This window comes from Ptychodera flava, chromosome 18 (assembly GCF_041260155.1).
Source record: "Ptychodera flava strain L36383 chromosome 18, AS_Pfla_20210202, whole genome shotgun sequence".
NCBI lineage: Eukaryota > Metazoa > Hemichordata > Enteropneusta > Ptychoderidae > Ptychodera > Ptychodera flava.
The window spans coordinates 31,218,567-31,243,367 of NC_091945.1; the positions used below are offsets into that span (position 1 = coordinate 31,218,567).

The 24,801-nt window shown below is 37.0% G+C and overlaps 3 protein-coding genes across 5 annotated transcripts in view; 2 read left to right on the forward strand and 1 right to left on the reverse strand.

Annotated features, from left to right (window-relative positions):
- LOC139117378 (solute carrier family 49 member 4 homolog) overlaps positions 1–18,241 on the forward strand; it is a 36,234-nt gene extending 17,993 nt beyond the window's left edge. The window contains exons 6-11 of one of the 2 annotated variants that reach the window (XR_011548522.1): positions 10,712–10,841; positions 12,054–12,162; positions 14,920–14,987; positions 15,337–15,455; positions 16,085–16,267; positions 16,660–18,241. Coding sequence is in view for 1 of the 2 variants with exons in the window: in XM_070680460.1 (XP_070536561.1) it covers positions 16,085–16,267; positions 16,660–16,808 (332 nt within the window). In the remaining variant the exon portion in view is untranslated. The remainder of the gene's footprint in view (positions 1–10,711; positions 10,842–12,053; positions 12,163–14,919; positions 14,988–15,336; positions 15,456–16,084; positions 16,268–16,659) is intronic. The other variant, XM_070680460.1, reaches the window with a different exon arrangement.
- LOC139117381 (solute carrier family 49 member 4-like) lies at positions 2,942–10,289 on the forward strand. Its single transcript, XM_070680463.1, has 6 exons — positions 2,942–3,286; positions 3,452–3,664; positions 5,148–5,238; positions 5,809–6,012; positions 6,411–6,448; positions 10,222–10,289. Exons 1-6 carry the CDS (start codon positions 3,133–3,135, stop codon positions 10,272–10,274), a joined length of 753 nt encoding a protein of 250 aa, XP_070536564.1. The 5' UTR covers positions 2,942–3,132; the 3' UTR covers positions 10,275–10,289.
- Positions 7,427–9,172, reverse strand: LOC139117382 (uncharacterized). Of its 2 annotated transcripts, XM_070680464.1 has the most exons (3): positions 8,916–9,172; positions 8,265–8,454; positions 7,427–7,593 (listed from the first exon to the last, which is right to left on the reverse strand). In XM_070680464.1, the coding sequence occupies exons 1-3, from the start codon at positions 9,121–9,123 to the stop codon at positions 7,572–7,574; spliced, it is 420 nt and encodes a 139-aa protein (XP_070536565.1). In that variant the 5' UTR covers positions 9,124–9,172; the 3' UTR covers positions 7,427–7,571. The 2 variants fall into 2 exon arrangements, 1 of the variants encoding a protein (XP_070536565.1); XR_011548523.1 differs by lacking the exons at positions 8,265–8,454; positions 8,916–9,172 and adding an exon at positions 7,857–7,946 and having other exon boundaries at positions 7,458–7,593.
- Positions 18,242–24,801: the final 6,560 nt, after the last annotated feature.

The window sequence follows — 24,801 nt, forward strand, 5'->3', positions numbered from 1 at the left end:
GAACAATATGAATATAGTTGCAAACATTAAACAAAATAACCAACATAATTGATAATATAGCAATTTAGTTCATTTAATACTGAAGTTACATTTTAAGGCTGAATTATTTTGCTTGCAATTTAAGTTCACTTACATTTGTAAAGCAAAGCAATGTTTGCCAGAATAAGATTCAATCATGAATGAGACAAGTATCAGTGACAAAAACTTGAATTTGTACCACATCATTATAAGATAATATCTACACTCAGGTATTAGTAAACATGTAGTCTTAATTTGCGCTATAGAAACAATTATTTCAGATCAGTTCCTCTGCTAAAATAATTGGAGGACCAATATAATATCCTTATCCCTGATGCATTTAACTCAGAGAGAGAGAGAGAGAGAGAGAGAGAGAGAGAGAGAGGGAGAAGCAGGTACAGATTTACAACAAGGTGTAATACAAATTATAGGGACTATGTTACAGTTGTTACGTGCAGAGAAAACGAACAAAAGGGTGAACTCAGCAGTTAACGTTTAAACAAAATTTATTACGAAAATAAAACTAATTGCTAAGTTAGGGATAGGATACAAGCTTTAAAGTGTACAGACTACTTATCTCAGCTGGGACGGCAAAGCTCCAGTCTCAGAGTTGTAACAGTCAGTCGGATGAATGAACAGTCCTTTGGCTTGCAGGCTTGAATTTGCACAAAGTCCACAGTATAAATCCAGCGTTGGCAGTGAAGGTCTTGAAAAGTCTTGAGAATGACTACTGCTGGAGTTTAGTAACACACAAGAGACACGATCCCAAAAGTCTGACTGGAAGCTGTGCACGTCCCTTTTATAAAGGCATATAAGAACAATCTAGAACTTTTATTGACATGCTAATTACTGTTCTAAAATTATCTCTCTTACACAACTAATCAACTTTCCAGAACATTCCAAACATGACTAATTGAATTCAAGGTTGTGAGGTCATTAAGGGCAGTGACCTTGAGAATGTTCTAGACTAATTGAACTCAGGTCATGATGAGTGTGGGGGGAATGACCTACATAACACAGTCTTTGTTATTAGTGTCATACTGTCACTGCCATGCACCAGAATCAATGCACAGTAATGTTCTTCAATGCAGCAGTGTTAATAGAACACTAGAAATAGAAATTTTATTCTCAGCGATCAATTGTTTCCTCTGAATGAAATTCTTGAACTTATTTGGAAGTACTGTGTGTAGTTTTAATGTTAAATTTTGTTCAATTTATCAACAAATAATAATTTGCTTTTGCAACTTCATCAAATTATCATGTAGAATGGTGTATCTTCAGGTAACTGTACGACAATATAGATGGCATTGCAGAAATTTTGAAGACAACACTAGCTGTCATTAGAACGTTGAGATGTTATAATTTCATATGGCCTATGACAACAATTGTATGTACAAATTTTACTATTTTAGTCAAAAATGTTTCAATTTTCTTTAGGAAAATACTATAGTTGTGCTGTCAAATCTCAGTCTGTGTTAGATACTGTCCAGGCTTCCAGTCCAATACACAGATTGTACTTTTAAAACATGCATAAACCTTTTGAACCGGGAATAAATAAAGTTATGTTCATTTCCAAGGGTGAAGCAGTCATTTGCTTGATTAACATTCTGCAACATCACTGAACTAACTGTCCCTGCCTGCACATCCTTAAATCATCTTGGCCAACTTCAAGAAAAGCACAAAAGCACAGCTTATGACAAATGCCAAGTATTTCATTTTACCCTCCCTGATGAACTGCTTGAAAATACAAAAATGCCAAAATATACTCTGCACTGTGTATTGGCTTTATGAAGACAGTCAGAGCTTTCATTACATCAGTACATGACAAGTCTGATAGCAAATCACAGTTGCCATAGATTTAATTCCTTCACTTCATGGTAAACATTTCCTGTTTTTCCCCATTTCTGATTCAGTTATATTTCATAAGGATGATGAGACTATCATTTGAATATTCTTAGACACAGAACCATGGTGATGAGCAAAATTCACTCATTTTCACTTTTTATTGCATGACAACGCACTACAGAAAATGCAGTATAGCAAGAACAAAACTAAACATTGCATAAAACATTGTTGTCTATGTCTTTACCTGCAGCTGCTGGGGGAAACATAGTGTTTGTAATATATTTCATGAGAGGCATCTTATCATAAATATCTGAACTGAAAATGTACAAAAACTTATCCTTTCATTTAAACTATAAAATATTGGAGAAAAGAACTTTTTTATCATTACTATTTTAGGACACTTCATTAAATAGTAAAATTTATCCTCAACTGAATACATACAAGACTTACATAATCTGTTTTCTGGCGGAATTCTTGGTTTTGACCTGGACCCAACTTTATTTAAGCAATAAAACAAGTTTTACATCGTGAGGCGAAGTTTTAATTTACCAGTGAATTTGATGTAGAAAACATCTGGGCCACAATGCTGGATAATCAGACACATTTATCAGTCACAATATGGAAGGATGGCGTTATAAAATTCACTGGTATAAGTTAACAAAGCTGTAAATATAATCACAGACAAGGAGAAAAATATATATAATTGCAAGGCTGCCGGTCGTAAGAGGAGAAATGTAGAGAGCGCCCTCGAGCGACGGATCTTTCAGTTCAGTGATTAGGGAGTAAACGCGTGTATTCAGAGTCTCCACGTCAAGATAGGCCGTAGGGTTAATTTAACTCGTACGTAGGTGAACTCGTTTTTAATATTGCAAACACTTTTGAGACACTGAGCGAGACAAAATACGTTTGTACCGTTTTCATGAAAACAAGAAAATTATAATGGCTAAAAGTGACTCGTTGTCATGTGACTGGAGGTACAGGGAAATTAGCGACCGGTCAATAGTGGTCAAGTGGTAGTCCCTCACATTCCTCTGCAATCCCCAAAAATCATGGTACAGTCCGTGACTTTAGAAATCCGCTCTTTCAACTTGATGGCACCCAACATCATGCATCATGGCTGTGTTTATCACCTGGTGCCCTGTACGGTCACTCCACAGTTACCATGTGCAATTCAAAGGTCATCGTGGCTATCTAAGTCTATTGTTGTCATGTTCATTTGATTCATTGGTCACATGATGGGGAGTAGAAGTTTCCTTGACGGTACAAGAAATGGAAAATGGGTCTATCACCTTTGAAATTGAAGGAAGCCAAGAGGTTAACTCGGGTCACCAGCCCGATGAGAAGTCACCTCTCCTCGGAAATGGCAAGTGTGCCGTGAATTATGATACTACTGAATCACATCTGTCAAAAGACGGGCAGCAAGGTGTTTACTAGCTGTGGAAACGCAGCTATCTGTTGGCTGGGTTGCGTGCGTCTTTATGTGGGTCAAAGGTCAACCCCGCCACGGATATCCGTTGCGGGGTTGACCTTTGACCCACATAAAGACGCACGCAACCCCGCCAACAGATAGCTGCGTTTCCACAGCTAGGTGTTTACAAACGACGATGGTACATTTTGGTCGTATTTTCTTTCACCGCCTTCATGCAGTCCATGACATGGAACACCTGGGGACCTATAGCTGACACGGTGGAGTCAGTTCTCCCTGGTTGGTCGAACTCGGACATTGGTTTGTTGACGAACTGGGGACCGATAGCGTATATTGTGACTGCACTACCGTTTTCCTGGCTGATGGATGTCAAAGGTACTTTTTCTTCATTATTGGAGTAGGTGCATGTAATGTTAACCATTTGTCACTTGCAAGGAAATACATGTACGTAAAATCACAGGGTGCTCTTCCTCCTTCAGTTCAATCTTTATTTTACTCGACACATACTAACAGAGAGTATGGTATGGTACATCAAGATGTGTTACAAATGTTGTAAGTGGACAATACAGAGAAAGAAAAACAACCATTCAACTCTGTAATACGAAAACATGCAATAATTACATTCATTGGAGCTGCTTGAGCTCAGTATAAACATGTGCTCTTTAAGAAAACAGTAAAAGTCTGAACAACAAATGAACAAAAGTTACCAGGACATTTTTCAGCCCGGAGCTGCTGGAGGGTTCAGCATACATTTGTATTCTTTAAATACAGCTAGATCAAGAACATTTTGTTCCATTAACTTTTTAACAACTTCTTCTTTTTCTAAGAGACTATAACATTTACAAAAATCTGTACCACTACTTTGTCCCAATAAAATTCTTTCTGAAGTATGATTTTTACGTGAAAATAATAAATGAAATTCATCATCAATTTCATTATAATCACATCTGACAGATTCTTTCACTCAAAGGTAATCTAGGTTTACTTTTTCTTCCCATTTCAATACCCAAGTTGTTTATTTGTATCTGTGTTTGTTTGTGAGTGTTTTTGTTTTTTAACAAAATAACAGCAAAAAGCTATTTTGTTTATATTTGTCAATAAAAAGCAGTTTATTTGTTTATATTTATTTGTTTGTTTATATGTATTTCCGATGGTTAGGGTTAGGCTTAAGTTAGGGTTAGGGTTAGTCACTCCCTCTATGTGACAAACCCTAAGGCTAACCCTAACTTACAATGTAAGCCTCACCCTAACCCTTACCGATCAGCCATCGGTCTAGACAGAGTTGCCCCATGCTGGTTTACTTTGAAGTGTGTCGTGATACCCAAGCCAGTTGTTTGTTTTGTACATGCAATGTGTCAGTCTCATACACTGAGTTGTGGCACCGAATTGAAACGCCCGCACTGTATAATCTGTGGACTATTTGTAATTCATTGATTGATTGGATCATTGGTATATTTATAATGTACATAGCATGAACAAACCGGTAACATACAGGTTTTATTAATTAATAACAGCTGCACACTCATCGCACAGTGCGGCTTGATTTGCAGACAAATCTTGTAAGTGTTACATCCATGATGGGTGTTGTTGGAGCTTGTAGTTTGAACAGTTAACATCTTTTATTGTTCATTGTAACATTAGCATTCGTCTATAAAGTTGTATTTTCATCATTCTTGAATGTATAATTTCAGGAGTAATTGAGCCGATCATAAATCCGGGAAGGCCAAGTTTTCTATATATTCATAATTGCCATCAGTAATTCAATTTGATAACGTTTGATATTTTTGCACATACCAATAAACTCAACACAGCCTAAATGAACACTGTAACATTGTCCACTGAATGCTTTTTTTGTCAGGAATGAGAGTTTCTGTACTGATAACACAGAGTCTATTAATGGTTGGAATGGCGCTACGGTGTATACCTGTACCAATTGGCTACTTGAAATGGTAGGTGTAACTAGAGTGTGCCTGAATTTAAACTATCCCGAATATATGCCATGTTTTTTTATGCACATCTTGAGGAACGTTAATTTTAGAGAGGTAATTTCTAATGATATCTTAAAATAATACAATGAAAACCATCTATTCCATGGATACAATTGAAGTAACTTTACAAAAAGTGTTTTGAAATTCTTAAAATTACAAAGACTTTTCAGCCCTAAACTTGTAGGAATTTGATAACTATGTTACAGATAAAACCTTGTGAGATTTCTCGCTAACTGATGCTATTATTTCAATGGGTGGTATGCAGAACCAGAAAGGATAATAATTATATATATATATATATATATATATATATATATATATATATATATATATATATATATATATATATATATATATATATATATATATATATATATATATATATATATATATATTATTATTATTATTATTTTGTATAATAGTATAGTATTATTATTAGAAATGAAGAAATGATCATGGGATATCCTGCTTGCTGTACTCATTTTCTGAAAGTTTAATTAACATAGTGTTTTTTTCATTTTCACTCCATAGGACAATGAATCTTGGTCAGATTTTTATTGGTCTAGGTGGTCCAGTTGCTATGGCTGGTCCACCACTCATCTCTGTTACATGGTTCCCGCCTCAGGAAAGAACCACAGCAACTGCTTTCTCTACAGTCTGTGCCTACTTTGGAGTGGCAGCTTCCTTTTTGCTGGGTCCTCTCATCGTAGAAGACTTACCTGATAATAGCACTGGGTAAGTGGTGCATTGTTTGAGCAGGTGCATTCAGATCAGTGGACCCAGTAAAGTAAGAAGTGTTCATCAAATATAGTCAACTAGTATGGTCTCTTTCAGGGTCAATGTAGGGTAGAAATTAAGGGCTAGAGTCCAAGGTAAGGATGTAATGACAGTTAGAGTTCAAGGTAAGGATGATGAGCGTTTGAGGCTCAGGTACTAAGGTACGGATGCAATGGTAATCTTAAAGGACAGCCCATAGATTAATTATGGCAAAAAATTCTTAATGTCCTCAGCGTTGAAACTGTTGCAGCGTGGAGATTGAAAGATATCAGATGCAATTTGTTGTAGTAATTATCCTTGTAACACTATAAAGTTGATGGATATCATTATTATGGTTTTGTGTGTTTCATTTTCAGAATGGTTACCATCAAACCAATAAACAATGGAGATTTAGGTTAGTAAAACAAATTTACTTTTTTCCTAAACCGTGCAGAGTAGTCCAATGTAGTCTTCATGTCATATCTACCCTTGGCATCTGACATCTGACAGGGAAAGAAAAACAATGGAGCAATAGGTGATAAGTGTCTCTATGACAACAGATAGAGACCTATCAATCTATACTTGAGGTTGCAACAAATATGAATTACAATGTTGTGGTTTACATCAAAAAATATAATTCAATATATTCAGAAGTGTGAAAGAAGATGTCAGTGTTATTAATATTATCAGTATTTGTGACTTGTACCAACCCTAATTCTGTACGGCACTCTCCTGAAAGACAGAAAATAAGTTGTATCGCCCAATATGTTTTATTATCAAAGGAAGTGTGCCTCAATGTGTCATCATTTTTGAATTTAAATGTTACCTTTCGTTGAATATATGCATATGTCAACAAGCACTGTGCATAATAAGCCCTTGCAAGCTGTGTTGATAACCTGAACAGGTCCATTGCTTGAGGTAGCTAGCAGTCACTTCCTGTAAATTGTAAAGACAAAGAATTAGTGCAGGAGATGAATTATAATTCTAGTCTAAACCTGAATTCCACTGTGTTATGTGTTTCGAGATATAAGGCCACATAAAATAAATTCTTTGTTTGCCGTCCTTGGATATTTGAAAAACCTATCAGCCAGCCAGCAAAAAAAACAAACACGGAAAAAAAAACACAATCCAATAAACTTTAACTTTCCCATTGGTTTAATGGTATCAAGTATGAAAACTCAACTATTACAGTTACAATGCAGTGTTTCCTGTGCTCTTGTTTGGAAACACAAGTTATACATGTACTTGTACAAGTACAACAAGCATAGTTATTGTTAGGTGACTGTCTCTGAGGCTGTAATGCAGAAGTACTCCCATATTTTACTTCTTTTTCTTCCCGCCAACCTTGGACTTGTTTCGGGTACGTTCCTCATGTCCTATGGATTTGCACTGATGACAGACAGGATGGATACTCTGATAACTTTCCTTCCAATCATCCTGGATGGGTACAAGGTCATCTGGAGTACCACAAACATGACACACCAAGGGAAATTTCAACCTTGAGCTGTAGTAATGTGGGGTGATAGAATTTCCACATGTCACATTCTCAAACAAACACACCTGAAACAAATGCATAAGAAACAAACAAACACTAGTAAGCAAACAAATACACACAAAGGAGTCAATAAAACAATTGTATGAAATTACAAAAAATATACTGCTGTTTTTTCACTTTTGATAAAAAATGACAGAAAATCTTAGCCTGTTATACCTCATTTTTATTCAGCTACCAAATATTCGATGATCACAATTTTTTTGTTAACCTTATTGCTTCTATTTTTGTTCCTTAAAACTGACTGAGCAGCTAGAACTCTTGAAAATACCTTGTGAAGTTTATGACTTTCAGGAATGGCACTTGTACCACAAGTATAACCAATGGTATCCAATATCTGTTCAAGAGACTGTCTTTCAGCTTCAACGAGTTTCTTTGGTGAATATACACACCTGCAGGTTTGAGTGTAATCAAAACAAATTTCCATAAGTTTGTTACAATACCATCAGGTTGATAAAATCAAAACTAAATGATAAGACAACATCTCTTTGGGTCTACAATGAGATAATTTAAGTACTATTTTGTGCTGTGTTGCACTGAATTAAAATATTATGGATAAGATACACTAATGCTGCACTGAGTGTCTCTTTACTATAGTGTAATGTAATTTACTGCCCTACACAGTACTGTACGTAACTATACGAACTTAAAGGACCCAAAAATCAGTGATTTTACATACCTGGGTTTACTGCATTCTGTACATAGTATAGTTTGCCTAACAGTCTCTCCAGACAGTCGGAATCCAAAATCTCGCTGGGCCAGTGCTGTCTGCTTTGAAACCAGAGATGGACGGAATTTTTCAGTTGTTTCTGTGCCATACAGTTCTTCAAACGACTTAAAGTGATCACCATCTTCAGTTGGTACAGGATCTTGATGAGGACAGAAAAAAGAGTGTTGACTATTTATTACAACTGATACTTGCTGAAAAACTTTAAATTAAGACATAGCTCATACAGGCTAAGTATCACCGTATATATATTTGTGTGTGTGTGTGTGTGTGTGTGTGTGTGTGTGTGTGTGCGTGCATGTATGTGTATGTATGTTTTGTTCAAATCATTATGACTGACACAAATGCTAGCTATAAAGCTGAATCTTTTTCACATTAGATCACATCATACATTTCGCGAAAAATGCAGGGGGGGGGGGTCTATATTTTTTTGAACACCGGCGACAAGATTTTGCCGCCCCCCCCCCCCCCCCCAGGCCGTAAAAACTGAACGGTCCCTAAAATGACCAAGCCGTTTGGTAGCAGACAGAATGTTCAAAGTAAGAGCAACTTCAACAGCGTATGGGCTGTTTGGAGCATTCAACAACGAACATTTCACTGTACCTGCTTTCCCTGGTGCAGATCCAATATCGTGATCGATCGCGTATTTGAACCTATTGTTGTCCGTGTCGTTCTGGCTGGCAATGAAAAGTGCTTCAAATAGTTGACAGAAATTCTGTTCCGTTCCACATTCGAAGCCAAACCAGTCAAGAATTGTTTTCGATCCATCTTTTATGGAGACCACAACTATTTCACGTCCTTCCGCTGTCATGATTTACGGATAAATCAGTGTAAGACCTCGGCCATCCATGTACGGTACACTGCAGTGCGCTATAGGGAGACCTGTGCGCACGTGAACTTTACGTACAGCGGCTGATGCTGTACCCTTTTACGATTTGTCTGATTTGTATTCAAACGATCATACAGCATTGGTGTTTTTGCGACATTTCAGAAAACTGCTGCGTAAAGGCGCTCTAAATGTGTTATTGCAGACAAAATCAGGGCACATCGTGCCGCATTTTCGAGGAGACGGACTGTGTTTGTTTTTCAAATTTCTTCTGAAAACCTACCCGCACGCGGACGGCAAACAAAGAATTTATTTTATGGCGCCTAATAGAAAAAACACACTGATTCCAATCAGTCTAAAGAAAGCTTTGGCTTAAGGTAGTATGCACCTCGAAAGTTAAAGACTTAAACTTTTGCTCAAACTTTCCTCAATGAAACTTTCAGCCATTCTACTACTAAATTCAGAATAAAAATCAGGGGTCACCGTGCAAATTTTGGTACTAGAGAAAACAAATAACCCAAGATTTACCGATATTATAATTCAAAATGGCCACCATACCTGTGTTAACTCTATGGAGAATTCTTACTCCAAGAGCTTTAAAATGAACCCCAATAAATAGTAGATTAGAAAAGATTTGTAAAAGTTTAAGTGTCCGTATATCTGTCCCCAAAGCTTGTTCTACCTTAACCCTTTGAGCGCCAAAGTCAATTTTTGTCACCTTGATAAAATACCGGTAAACCCCAGTCAATTTTTTTTAAATTTTTGCCAAAATTTTGATAACAAACTGAAGCCAATGAAATGTGATGTCCAATTCATCCAAAATTATCAAAAATATCACAGAAATCTTCATTGAAATTGGTAAAATGTTGCACTAAAATTTTGGTGGGAAACATTACAGCATTCAAAGGGTTAAGGGTGCTCTTTACCATATATGATAGCAGACTGTACTTTTGAAGATTGCAATACAACTGGACATAGATGTGAATTAAGTACTCTTCTGTCATGCTTCAGTAACTGAAGTCAATATACTAAACAAAGCGACTTCTGTACTGATAGTGTACTTTCCATGTGATGTCTTTGCAGGAATCAGTGATGACATCTCTCAGACAGAAATTAATGAAATCTGGCATATTTGATATATATTGGTAAGTTATGCACAAAAGATGGTGGAAGTTCATAACATCAAGTGAAAATGTGAACAATATCACTTTTCATACAACTCTTGTCTCTGATGTAAAAGAAGAATTACAGTGAGATCTGATCAGCAACATATGGTTTTGATAAAATGAAATATGATTCAGTTTTCCTTCAAAGACTGTATCTGTATTTTCCTTTGCGCAAACATCTTGTGTTTCATGTAAAATGCTACCCATTGAATTAAGTTACTGTTGTAAAAAGATTACAACTGTATCATTGAAGTCCAGGAATACACCGTCAGCTGCAATATGTTTGTGTTTATTCATCATTCTGTTGACCTTGATAACAACATTATGGTAAACTTGTCAAAAAGATGGTAAAATTTTAAAATTTTCATGTTTTTGATGATCATTGTACGTTTATTTGTACCATTCAGAGTGTGGTATGGAAGGACTGCTGTTTCTGATGACCATAATTTATTTTCCGAAGAAACCTCCTCTTCCACCCAGTATATCAGCAGGCACACAGAGAATTGACTTCAAGGCAGGCATTTTCAAGTTAGCTAAGTAAGTGTTTGTGTTTATGTTTATTTGTGTGTGAGCATTTGTCATAGTGTATCTGTGGTAATTCAGGGCTAGTATTAGTGCTCTAGTACCACCAAAGTTTTTTACTAATGCCCCACAAATTACAATTCCACTGATCTTACTGACTTGTAAAGCTAAAATTTGTCACTGTAGATAAAAAGTCAGTCCTACAGGCAGGAACAGGGTTTCAACCACACATAGTGTTTGATGGGGCTTAGGCAGGGTGTTATCAAAAGTATTTTTTAACAAACAAATGGCAGGTGAGCTAAAAATTTGAAATTTAATAAGATACAGTGTTTCATGCAGCGTCATCGCAACTTCATGTTAATACTTTAAAGAAACCTCATTGATCCTGCTTTATCTAAGAGGCAATTTGCCTTAAGCAGTACAACTTCTACTTTGCCGTGATTTGGCAATAGCATATCCCCAAGCAAACAACACCATTGTCCTGAAAGTTTTACGTTTGAGTACCACCCATCATTGTACTTGAAAATTTGTGTTTTCAGAACCTCCTACATTATGGTCCACCATCTTTGGACCAAATGCGCACTTCAATCTTCCTCCCTGAAATGAGAAAATCACAGTAGATTGCTGTTGTCTTTGATTTTGTTGTTGTTGTTGCAAATCTCTACAAGGTTACTGTTACCTGCACGGTGTTTAACTGAAAAATCAAAATGAAGTGATTGTTTTTACTTGGTGTAAACTCAGAAAAAGAGTATTAAACAAATGTTGGCAGTTTTGGGAAGTTATTCCCATTAGAAAACTTCTTTTCAATACTCTTTCGAAAGGAAAGTCAATGAGCGGTAAATCCACACAAATTACTGTGTAAATATATTTTTATTGCAATATCTTGCAGGAACCTATTCAGTGAATGATGATTCAAATTTTTCCCTCCTCATTGTTGCATTTACAATTTCTTCAGGTGTAAGTTTGCATATCACTAGTGGTAGTTCTTTCACCAACCATGCAATGCTGCAAACAAGAGTGTTGATTGCAATGTAAACCACCCCGAAAGAGGGGATAAACCTGCAACTAGTGTAGAATAAAATGGACTACAAACTAACCGGCAGAGAATAAAATCTCTTGTCATTAAGAGGAATCAGATGTAACAAGTGTTTTTATCACCGGCTGGTCGGCTTGTGTGCTGATTGCAACTGTGACTGTATGTCAATTTTGTCTATTGCACTCTTGCAGACATTTGCAGTTTTGGTGTATAGGCTTGGCCTATGGAATGACGTCTGGCATCTATAATGTCTGGAGTTCAGTTTTTGTCATAATACTGTCTCACCTTCATGTTTCACAGGTACTGAATTTATTCGGAAAGTTCTGAACTTTGTTTACAGTTGCTATTACCTATCCCAGAATGCAAATGGGTGGCTGAGGTCAAGGTTTTTTAAATTAACATGTGTGATTCAAAATTAGTGAACTTCTTTGCTTAGAATGCACTATTAAACATAGCCCGTTACACTTATGCTACCGGTAATACTAAAATTGCCCATTTTCACAAGATGCTTGGGATGAAAGTTTTCATGTTCAAAGTATGTTATCAATTGTATTTGTCTTGATTATTTAATATTCTCTCCATTTGCACCGTAAAAATTGTTTATACAGGGAGACTTATTTTGGCTACTTTATGATATCATTATAATGACAATAAAGGTTAGACTGTTAAAAAGTTGCCTATTTTTCACAAGATTCTTGGGATGAAAGTTTTCCCAGACGCTTTTTGTTTTGGTATATGTTGTTTATTGTTTTTTTCCATGCAATTGAATTCCTGAACACCTACTCTAACAGGCACACACATGATATTCTGTTGCCGTTGGATACTTTGAACTATCTTTGATCCCTCTCCTGGTGAACTTAACTCTCCTAATACATCCAATGCTGTAATCTGCAAATTGCTTTGTGCTAAGGAGATTAACTGCAAGTATAAACCAGTGATCTCAGTTTCAATCCCTACAATTTCTGCAACTCGAAAGTGTATGTATTTGTATTCCTAGATCATCACAATTATGGTTCTTAGGTTTAGCCTACGGAATTGCCTGTGGGACTTATAGTGGTTGGGGCACCATACTTGATCTGTTGCTTTCTCCCTTGGGGGTGTCCCAGGTAAGAGGATTCTGACAGACCAGTTTCCTATTGGCTGTTAACAAGCATGTGATAACACCAAAATTCAAATTAACAAATGGTAAAAATTCTGCCTACCTTTCTTCTGTGACAATCGCATATTAGGCAAGGCAGAAAGAAAATTTGTAGCAGTACTTTTTCAATGTTTTTGATGTTTGAGTTGTTGATACTCTCTGCTATCATTGTAATGTACCAAGGGCAGTCTTTAGCTCTGCTGTTAGAGACGTGGAACTGTAGAAATATAGATTGATTGACTGTGGCGTCTGTTGTCCTCCGCCAACTTTGCACTTCTTCATAGAAACCACTGCTCAGGAATCTGTCAAATTTGATGTACAAGTCACTCAGGATGACCTAACTTGGATTTGTTCATATGATGAGGAAATTTGCGTACACTTATCTTTTGGCCAATTTCCTCATATTGGGTCGTACTCATTTTTATGGCATCACTGATGAGACTCTATTCAAATTATGTATGTTGCTTCTCAGGGATGCCCTCACTGGAGTTGTGTTAAAGTCTGCAGAAAATGTGCATCTTTAAAATTTTGAGAACTCTTTCTTGGTTTTTGCTAAATATTTTTTCAAAAATCATCTACTTTGAAAATGTTCATACGATAGCATTCAAATTTGGTTTCAAAGTGTTTACTCCTATGGATAATCACAGATAGTTTTGTTCAAATAATGATGAAATGTACACATGGAAATTTACAGGGCTAGCTTTCTCAACTTTGGAGAAAAATTTTCTAATACTACTTCTTGTGATACCACTTTGTGAACATTAAAAATTCAATATGTAGCTTCTCTTGTATACCCTCATTAATGTCATGATAATAATCACTACTTTAATATTTACTACATGAAAGTACAAATTTCTGCATTTCTCATTGCAAGGCTTGTTACTCCTATACGATGATAGTCACAAACTTAAGTTCAAGCCATGCAATCAGCAAATGTCTGTTAATGTTATATCTCCAGATATGCATTCTGACATGTAAGGTGATAACAAAGCATTTAAGACACTTGATTACGCACATGTAAGTGTGTCAAGGAGAGATGGCAATTTTCCCATAGCTATTTCACTGCCACTGAATTTAATGTTCAAATGCTGTGCAGTAAATCTCTAATAGTTGTTTTCAGCAAAACTAACAGCAGAGCTATATCTACTGCTAGGTCACTTGTTCGCTGTAATTGTTAAAATGTCAACAACATTTAAGTTATACAGAAAATTCTTTTTCAATACATTGCCGAGTTTTTGATTCTGGATTGCAAAAATAAAAGCAGTTTGAAAAAGTTATAGTCTATTTGCATTTTAGAAACTTATTCTGCCTTGCCCTACACATATGTTTCTCTCTTGGGGATATATGAAATCTTTTTCCTTTGTTAATAAAGCAATGTGGTGAACCTTAATTCACAGAACTGGTCAAATACATTCCAAATGTAGACAAAAATCATTCAAATCAATGTTTCAGAGCCCCTTAATGGAATTGAACTTTCATGGTAATGTGCCCATTTTAATTGAAATATTTTTGTGGTTTCCATTTAAATTCATTTTTTTGTCAATGTCCAAGAATTTCCAAATTTGTTGATAAAAGATTTTCAGTGGGAATATCTGTTCTTTGTTTGCACTGACACACAAGGATTCAGTTGCACTGTGAAGAATAAAATTAGATAATAAAGTTTGCAGGTTTCATTTAAATTCATTCGTGTTGTCAATTTTCAAGAATTTACAAATTTGTTTGTTGGTTGGTCTTCATTGGCACAAAAACATTACAGTAATAAAGACTCATTTGCACTATGTAAAGTCAAATTATGATAATCAATAAATATCAATATATTTTTGTCTTGCTTTGGTACGACTTTAGTCCCAATGCATACTTAGTTTAGGTTTCTCATATTTTCTTGAATCACACCATTTGAACATTTTGAATGCATGTAGGAAGAAGCAGGGTGGATAGGATTCTGGGGCAATATTGCAGGAGCAGCTGCTGGCATCATGATTGCAAGGTATGTCAATGTTTCCTTTTCTGTTTTAAGAATGCTTGGGTAAAACTGGTGTAATGTTTGTGTTAGCAATGTTTTTGTAGACAATTTTTTCTCAAAATATGTAATACTTGGTCTATATAAGCTACAGTGTATGATATTGACAATAGTGAATGTATTTGAAGTGTTGGTATGCTTAATGTTATATACACAGACTTATGAATGACAACAGACATGAACAGAAGATGTGAAGAAGTACATCCATATCAGTGTTGCAAAGATGAAGACAAAACTGACAAGCAAATATACTAACCAACTTTCCAAAGAAAACTCAACAAGTCATGACACTGACACTCACACCTTTATATTGCAGGTTTGTTGATTGCATTGGTGGGCGGATCAAAGTAATTCTGATAGTGCTGTTCAGTGGAGCCATGTTAAGTTTTGGATAGTATCTGTTGCTGTGTTATCAACTTATAGCCTTTAATACTGGTGAGAACAATTTGATTATACTTTCTGTCTCTGTCAATGTTCAGTGTCTGGTTGATGAGGAGGAGTTCCCTTCACAAGCCAAACCTACAGGAGACACATCTGAAAAAATTTAACTATAATAGCAGTAATCCTCACCAATTTAAGCAAATCTATCCCTGACTTTGACTTTGCACAAGTCTCTAAATAGAATTATTTTTTGTGAATACAATGCAATAGGAGGTGATAATAAAGTTACAGTGACTATTTTTGTGAGTGTGATGGAGTAAGAGTTACTGTGAGATTCCAGCAAAAGAGAAATTTACCTATTGTGTTCCACACTACATGTTCATGCAATTCTGTGACAGTAGTGTACTGGTATGATTGCATATATCGCTGTAATAATGGTCAAGCCTTTTTATATAAAAGAGGAACACTAACACAAAATCACCAATATGAACCAAGTATACCCATGACTGTAAAATGTAACAGCAGATAGCCTGGATTCATTGATTAACATTTCAACATGAAAGTTCTTTGCAATAAGCGTAATCCAACTTTCCTTCCCCCCTCTTGTTTAATTTACAACACAGGACCATGAAGTAGACATCTAAAACTTCCATTTAAATCAAACATTTTTTTTACATTTACAGTCATGTTGTATGCCTCTATAATTACCTTTGCTGTACTCATCAGTGGGGCAGTTCCATTATTTTTTGAGGGGGCTGTTGAGGCAAGTTATCCCATTGCTGAAGGCATCACCATGACAACCCTGACATGGCTCAATAACTTCTTTGCACTACTGTTCCTGCTTATTTTGACTATACCCTCTGAAGGTGAGTATGAATTATTCTTTTGTTTTTGTTGATGAGACTGTCATTTGTCAAGAGTTAAATGACCAGACTGTTCATACATCTAGTAAGATTAAGATGTCTCTCCATGTATGATTCAATTTTCGTGTAGTTGATAATTCCTTCCAATAATTGTCATTTTTAAATTCCAAAGTTCAGCAAGTAGAATCAAAAGTTACTATTGTAGGAATTTTTGATGAAATGTAGCAGATGTTAGTGAAAGAAACAAATGTTTGAGTGATTTTTACTGGTTACCCTACCAGTTCTCACTTGTGAAAGGCAATCGTGATAACACGATCCGACACAGTGTATACTTTCTGTTCACACAAAAAGATGAAGTAGTCTTCTAAATGATTGGTTGTGATTTTTTCTTTCAGAAACTGCCTGGATGAACTGGTGCATGCTGGGAGCCATTGTCATCTCAATGCCATTGCTCATACTTTTCAAGGAGAGACACAATCGACTTTCGGTGGATTTGACCCCTGACCCTCCTGAATCAAATGGTGATACAGGGATTCAAAGTTGATTGATATAGTTCACATTTAATAAAAATAATATGGGAATTTTTAAAAGTGCAAAAATGATACTTTTATATCAAGTTTCACAGATTCTGTACATCTGAAACGTGTATAAATATTTCATTGTTTTTAAAAGAGGACATTTACATGAAACTTTATAAATTTATAGCCTGTGGTCTATTACATTCTATTGAATGAAAGTTTGACAGACTTGAAGGATAAACATTTAGATTTAAAATGTTTCATTTCAGTGTCACTTTTTTGAAAAAAGGTGAAAATTTTTATTTTTAAAATGATGTTAATATAGAAAAGATATATTTTGATACCTACCTTTGTGATTTAATTTCCTGTTTTATTGAAAAGAAAATGACAAGTGTAAACATTTCAAAACTCTATTCTCCATTGATAACTCTGTCAAAAGACTTACTTTTTTTACCGATGAAAACTTCTGACCAGTGCTTCTGCCAAACAATATATAAAGGACGATTGTGCACTCAATCTTTATGAACATTGAACATATAAATATCAAGAGAGAATGAGACAGACAGACAGACAGACAGACAGGGGCAGATGAAAGCACACTCACAAAAAATGGATTCAAAACGAGTGTGTGATTTTTTATACCACAAAATTCTATGTACCATGTCATGGCTTGTGTTCTGTGTTTCTATTGTCAGATTAAGCTTAATGTTCTTCTATGATGCCGCTATAAACGCAAATTTTACTCTGTGCAAGAGATGATGATGACAATTGTTATATTATTACTAGCCTTTATTAAAATTTGATGGACTGATGAATCCATGGCTCTTTTCTCACAGTGTCAATCAATACAAATAATTTACACTACATGTATTAAAAAATACAGGAAAAAGTGACAACAGCTCAATTATGAAAATGTAAACACAAAACACACAGAAAGGAAAAGCCTAAAAGAGACAAAAGCTTCAAAAAGTGAGGTGCCACTGATGTTATTTTGTTGCCTCAAAATGGAGCTCTTGAAGCTTGTATGGCAATATTTGTTTTTGTCAAATTTTGAGAGCCTCAGGCCATTTGATTGGATTTATCATCAATAATATGGGGTGTTTGCCAGCTTTTAATCAACAATATCATTTGTTACATAAGTATGGTGTATCATTTACATCCCCGCATGTCCAGTGTAAACTATTGCACTTTACACTGTAGTAGTAAGTTTGAAGACAGCGTAATCTATGAAGATTTGAAAGTGATATGATGTAATCATGCAACATAGGAGATGGCAACTGCTGTATTTACAAACTTTTTCTTGTCGAAGTCATTTCTATTACATGATTGGCTTAGTGTAAAATACAAACTACTGTCTACAACACTGTGGTAAGTCCAGGCTTTCTGTCCAATACACATATTTTAATGAAATAGGCATGATAACCTTTTTTACTGGTAATATATGTTGTTTTGTCCATTGCCCAGGGTGAAGCAGTCATTTTCCCAACCTACTTTTTGTAACATCACGGAACTGACTGTCCCTGCCTGAACATTGCTCTTGTCATCTTTAGTAAAATTTAAGAAAGAGCAGTGGCGTATACATAACATGTGAAATGAAGAACACAACTTTAAGAAAATACCATTGACAAATTTCTGTTGAAATTCAAACTTTACCTTTTGCTCAATATTGCCATAAGTTATTTTTTTAAATATTTTGCTGTTTAGAAGTATGATAATAGCAACCAAATAAATTTTCCCATTGCAGAATATTACTGGATACTGATCTTTGGAGTGGCAATTAAATTGTAATGTTCAATCACATAAGTTGAAGGTACACAGAGATCTACTTCTCATGTCTCCAGACAGCTTTCCATAGTAGAGGGTTACAGAATCAACAGGAAAGTAGATAATTAACTGTTTCCAAGGTATTGTAAACAGTACATATCCCTCAATTTACTCATTGAGTATGAACAAAATGGAATAAAATTTGCCTCAGACTCGTAAGACCTCTTGTTTAAGAACCCAAAACCCAAAAGTATACTGGTAAAAGCATTGAAGTGCAGTTCTGGTTCGGGGGGGGGGGGGGGGGGGGGGGGAACAAAGTTAATGAATCTCATTGAACAGTCTGTTTTCCGGTAAATCACAACCAAGTGTGTCAACAAGTCACAAATGCTCAGAGTATGAATACAAAGTAATCAAATTTGCTGAACATAGAGGGTGCTGTTCTGATGTCAACCAAGCCCTTCTGCATCTAATCACTGTATACAGGTTGAGATATTCTCGAATTCTCTTGACGTTGAACGCAATTCTTTAGACCAGATGGCAATGGTAGTTTGTCAATTTCATTCAAAAGGTTTACCGTACATTTCCTTGTTACTATTCGCATCTGGCATTATAGTGACCTAGTAGTATCTACAAACAGAAGAGAGAAAAATCTTAATCGTGAAAAAATATTAATTTGAAAAACATTTCAAGAAATGTCAACTTTCCAGCTTCATTTCAGGATAATTTTATAAATTAACTAGGTCCGTGCTCACGATTGCCAAAGGGTGCTCAACATGAGTCAAATGGACATGATTTCGACCATGATTCTGTGTTGTGTTCATACATGTTCACTGATAAGACAGAGTCCTATCGGGAGGATAGAGTAATCTGTAACTTTAAAAAGCTGATTTTGATGCAATGACTAGGGCCCTTGAATAGCCTTGTTCACGGTTACAGGTTTGTTACTAAATATAGCTGTACGCGCGCGACATCGGACACGCAGCTTGAAATGCGGACAAATTTTATCAATGTTGCATGCGTGGCTGTTGTTGCAGCTTGTACTCTGAGTCGTGAATATGTTTTTTAGTATTCACTGTTACACTAGCAGTCGCCCACTGAGATGTATTTTCGTCGTTCTTGCATGCATGCGTAATTTTCAAAAGCGTAATCTAAAAATGCGGACAAATATTTATTTTTGCATATTAATGAGAGAACAGTGACGTAAACTGTGAACGGCCCTATTACTGCCATGATGTATTCTATATGATCTGCATATTGATGACTCTTATTTATTTACAGCCACTTTGAAACAGTCCAGATGACTCGTATAAAAGTGATGAACAAGTTGGGAGCCCTTCAAAGAGCCAGCAAATTGAAAAGTTCTAGACTTGATCCAAGTCTGTGGGCATACAAATATCAAAACAGAATAAAAAAAATACTTGAGGAAATAAACTTCAGCAGACTTTCGCGTTTGTTGCGTCGATCGTGGGGGGTGAACGTAACTGCTGCAAACTGAAGAAAAACCAAGCGACAGAGGGCCAATTAGACAAGTTCCTTCACATATTCCAAAGAACCACTCATGGCAGCCATATCCAAAGCGCCAAATGACCAATCTTGCCGTTCGGATCTGCTCCGGATTTAGCAAAACTTTACACATGTGTGAGCATTCATGGCTGGCATAAAGAGTGGGGTGTGCACTTCCATGTCTGCGATACCCTCACTCGCGCCATGATTTAATAGGCGTTCTACACAATTGACATGTCCCTTGGTAGCCGATTTGTGCTAAATTGATATTTTCTAAATTGTTGCAGTCTTTGAGGTATTCTTGTACTGGTACTAGTTTCAGACATCAAAATTTAGACAATTTGGCATGTTTAAATTATGAAATAAGGACAATATAATCATAAATTATAATGTGGTATTTGGCGGGAACACCTTTCATCACAAAAGACTATGATCATCATAATAATAATCTTTAATTTACCAGAAAGAAATCAATACAACGTTTAAAATCGACTTCAATTTGGAAATTACACCCATGAATGAGATAATTTACATGTGGAGAGGATTGGGGAGGGGGAGTTATTGAAGAATTGATCTAGTCCCTGCCCCTCAATAAAGTATAACAATTCAAAAAATGAGTAATAAAGATCTAGAGTAAACATAAAACAATAGATGAATGGTGGTTAAGGATATTTATCATTTCATTCCAATTTCAAAATAATGTTGAATGCAACATGTTGGGGGCAGCCAGAAAATAAAACTTTTCATTACATTTTCAGTATTTTTGAGGCATGCAGCGACCTAGCTGCGTTTTGACGTTTTCTTCTAAAATAATTTTCAATAATTTCGGAACATGATTGCCGGGGAGAGGGGGGGGGGTATCTTACCCATTCAGAGATTCATGACAATAACCGAGTGAAAACCAGGTTAGCTAGTGGTAAAACTCTACCTGCACTAGGTGAGCCAATAGATAACTCTATAAGACATTGACTCTTTCATGGCCTAACGCCTGGGAGAATTATATCGACGCCTCTTTTCACAACACTCACCGTTACAGTTTTTGGATGTTCCTGGCATCCGGACAAAATATGACATAACCATCTATTATTATATATGCTTCCTCCCGGCAATACTGGTTTTTAGAAGTGACATTAGGCGACACTATCGCCTCGTTTCGTTGTTTTCGTTTGGTTGAGGCTGTGTGTTTATGTAAGGCGCACAAGCGGTGATCACAAATTGTCGTCTGTTACGTACCGCAGCGCAGAAGTTCTCAACATGATGATCGCGGAAGCAAAGTTCGCGACAGAAATTTAAAAGGTTCATATTTATAGTTGAATTGCGAACGAAGTTGAATTTTGTTCTTTAAAATCAAATTCTTTTCATGATTTTATACAATTTAAACAAATTATATCGCTCATTCAACTCTAATACGAGTAACCTATGAGTATTTGCTGAGAGTTAAGAGCTTACTTTTCTTACGGCCGACGGTTCGTACGATTGGCATATATGAGCGGACGCGACAGTCAAAAGGTACACATTTCAGAAATCAAAATTTAGACAATTTGCCATGTTTAAATTATGAGATAAGGACAGGATAGAACAAAAATCATCACGTCTCGAAGTGTGAAATGACGAATTTGCATATGTGCTCGGTGTCATCGCCACTCTTACGCTATGACCAAGTACGCTGAATTTTGTTTTACTTCATAGTAAATACTAACCCGAATAGCTTCAAATTAGGTACCGTTCAGTTTTTACGGCCGGGGGGCCCCGGCAAAATCCAGGGGGGGGGGGTCATCGTAATTTTGGAATCCGCAAAGGGGGGGTTCATTGCTTTTTCACTGGTAGGAAAGGGGGGGTCACCACATTTTTAAAAACATAATACCAACAATAAAGTTCACTTTATGCCATGGCCATAATCAACCCTCTTTACCGGCGGGCCGCCTTCGGTGGCCCACTACAATAAATATACATTATGTATTACCCATGACCCTCTTAACGGGCAGACGCCTTTGGCGGCCCACTCCAATTAGGTTTACTTCATGCAATGGCCATGATCGACCCTCTTTACCAGCGGGCCGCCAGGGGCGGCCCACTACAATAAATTGACTTTATGTAATACCCCACGGCAATCTTACCGTAAAATTCCCAATTGAAGCCGCAGCTTGTATTAGAAACATTTTTGAGGTACCCCTGGGATCACGCACTGAACAATGGTAATGGCCGCGCGCCTTCAGCGGCCCTGTTCAGTAAAGTCTACTTTATGCAATAGCCATGATCGACCCTCTTTACCGGTGTGCCACCTTTGGTGGCCCACTAGAATAAAGTTGACTTTACGTAATGGTCCATGACCCTCTTAACCGGAGGGCTGCCTTTGGCGAACCACTCCAATAAAGTTTACTTTATACAATGTCCATGGACATGAGTTGTCTACGGAAATGAGGTTAAAAATTGCCTTGCAGTCGTCCCAATTAACAGACGTTTCAATGGATGTGGCTGAGAAGTTTGTGCACTGGCATCTCTGCCACACGAATAAAGTGCGCCGCGTACCGGAGTTCAAATCTAAACCATGCTGGTAAATTTGACATATGGGTTTTGGTTATTTTTCGGGGGGGGGGGGGGGGTCATCAATTTTTTTCGTCTGACAAAGGGGGGGGGGGTGATCATTTTTTCACAAAAAATGCAGGGGGGGTGGTCTATATTTTTTTGAACACCGGCGACAAGATTTTGCCGGCCCCCCCCCCCAGGCCGTAAAAACTGAACGCTCCCTTAATCCGTTTCCGATATAGAGGTGCCAGGTAAGACACAGCCCTGCTTTTACTGTTACAGCCATGGATTGAAGGGTATGTGTCAAACGTCATTTATTTGACATGCTGAATGATGAAAGATTGCATCAGTTTGAGATGAGCTTCTATAGTGTTGAGGTATTCAAATAGTTCAAATCGTTGCAAGTCTTATGGTGCTTCAAAGTGACAGCTCAAAAGGTTTCGGTATTGAAATAGCTCAGAACCGTTGCCATATTAATGGCCATTATTGCCATATTAATAATTACCAATCCAGGCGGGTTTCTGTCGACAAATGTAACCAAAACAAGGAACAGAAAGAGCTGGCAGAGCTACCTGAGAGGTAACAGAAATACATTAAGGAAAATTGCCAATGGTATGAGGTTAAACCACATTATGCCACTCACTATTTCATAGAAACCAATCTATCGTTTATTTCAGTACAGGGCCTCAGGCAATCGTGCATTTCGATGTTAAGAGACAAACTGATGAGCAGACAATTAGGCCTAACACATAAGCTTATATGCAAATTGACAAAGACGTATACCTACCGCACAATAATAAAATAAATATATTGTGGTATAAAATAAACTTAATTTAAGTCCCGCACATTTATCTCGTTTTAATAGCTTTTCTCAGGAAAATAGCAAACCACATCTTTGGCACATTCTTTCGTTGAATGGAATTTCGGGGTTTCTTTTTCTCTCCAATTCAATTTCGACAGGTAGGCCTAATTTTTCGGCGAAATTTATTTTCTAATTTATTTGACTCGGTGTCTGTCAAATAATCGCAAGAGGTACGGAATCAGACATCGTAGACAAGGTAGTATATTTTATGTCAGGATAAAATCCTAAATTAACGTTTGAAACCAGTATGACACGTTTTTATTCCCGTTGTCTGCATCGTCGCCCGCGGCCGGTCCTAGCACAGGGGATAACTTGATCAGTTGACAAGTGTGAAAAATAGTTGTCGTCATTCAGGATACGAGTGCATTAGGGTACTTTTGTATGCAAACAATAATGATAGGAATATTACATTTTTATCAACAGTATGCATAGTCATACATTTATGATATTTTTGCCTCTTGCTATGACTAATAGCGTCCAGTCCCCCTGTGGTTCCAGCAACTCCGCGTATAGTCTGGCAGAGACCCTGCGATTCGCGTTCTTCCCTAGCCCTGTTGGAACACGCGCGCGCCCTTCAAGGACGCGACGTGAATCCCAGGGTCTGGACGTTCTTGCAAGCGACCGGTCCACAGGCGTGCTGTTTTCTGGGTAGTTTCTATAAGTGTAGTTTATTCTACGTTTCGACGTTCTCTTCCGTGATTAGGCTACGGAAGAGAACGTCGAAACGTAGAATAAACTACACTTATAGAAACTACCCAGAAAACAGCACGCCTGTGGACCGGTCGGATTTCTGCCTGATCCGGGTACTTTACAGAACTCTACGCATCCGTCAATCAAAAACAAATGACAAGTACCATAGCCTAATAAAATTAAAAAATGAAAAATAAAAACATACTGCGTATATAAGTCTACTAGCCCTGCGTACAGGTCTGTGTGTTCCCGGCGTTATACGGCCTCCACCACAGCCCTGCAACGGTCCATAGAGATAGCTGGCGAGATTCAAAATGGCGATCACCATGGGTAAACAACTTGTCGAGTACGTTATGTTTCAGAAAACGAGCGGTTTTGGACGTTAGGAGAAGTTAATCGCATCTTTTCTTTGGTCGGTTAGGAGGTAAAGGTAGGCAGGGAAAGGATTTTGCCCCGATAGAGCAGAATTTCGGCCAAAAAGACAGTCTTTCGTTGCGGTCCAGATCTGGACCGCATTGTCGCCAGTCATCTCCATGAACCGTTGCAGGGCTGTGGTGGAGGCCGTATAACGCCGGGAACACACAGACCTGTACGCAGGGCTAATAAGTCTACCAGCTACTAGTAAAAATTTTCTCCGCCCAGTTAGATAGGTGTTTCTTTTGACGACACTACCC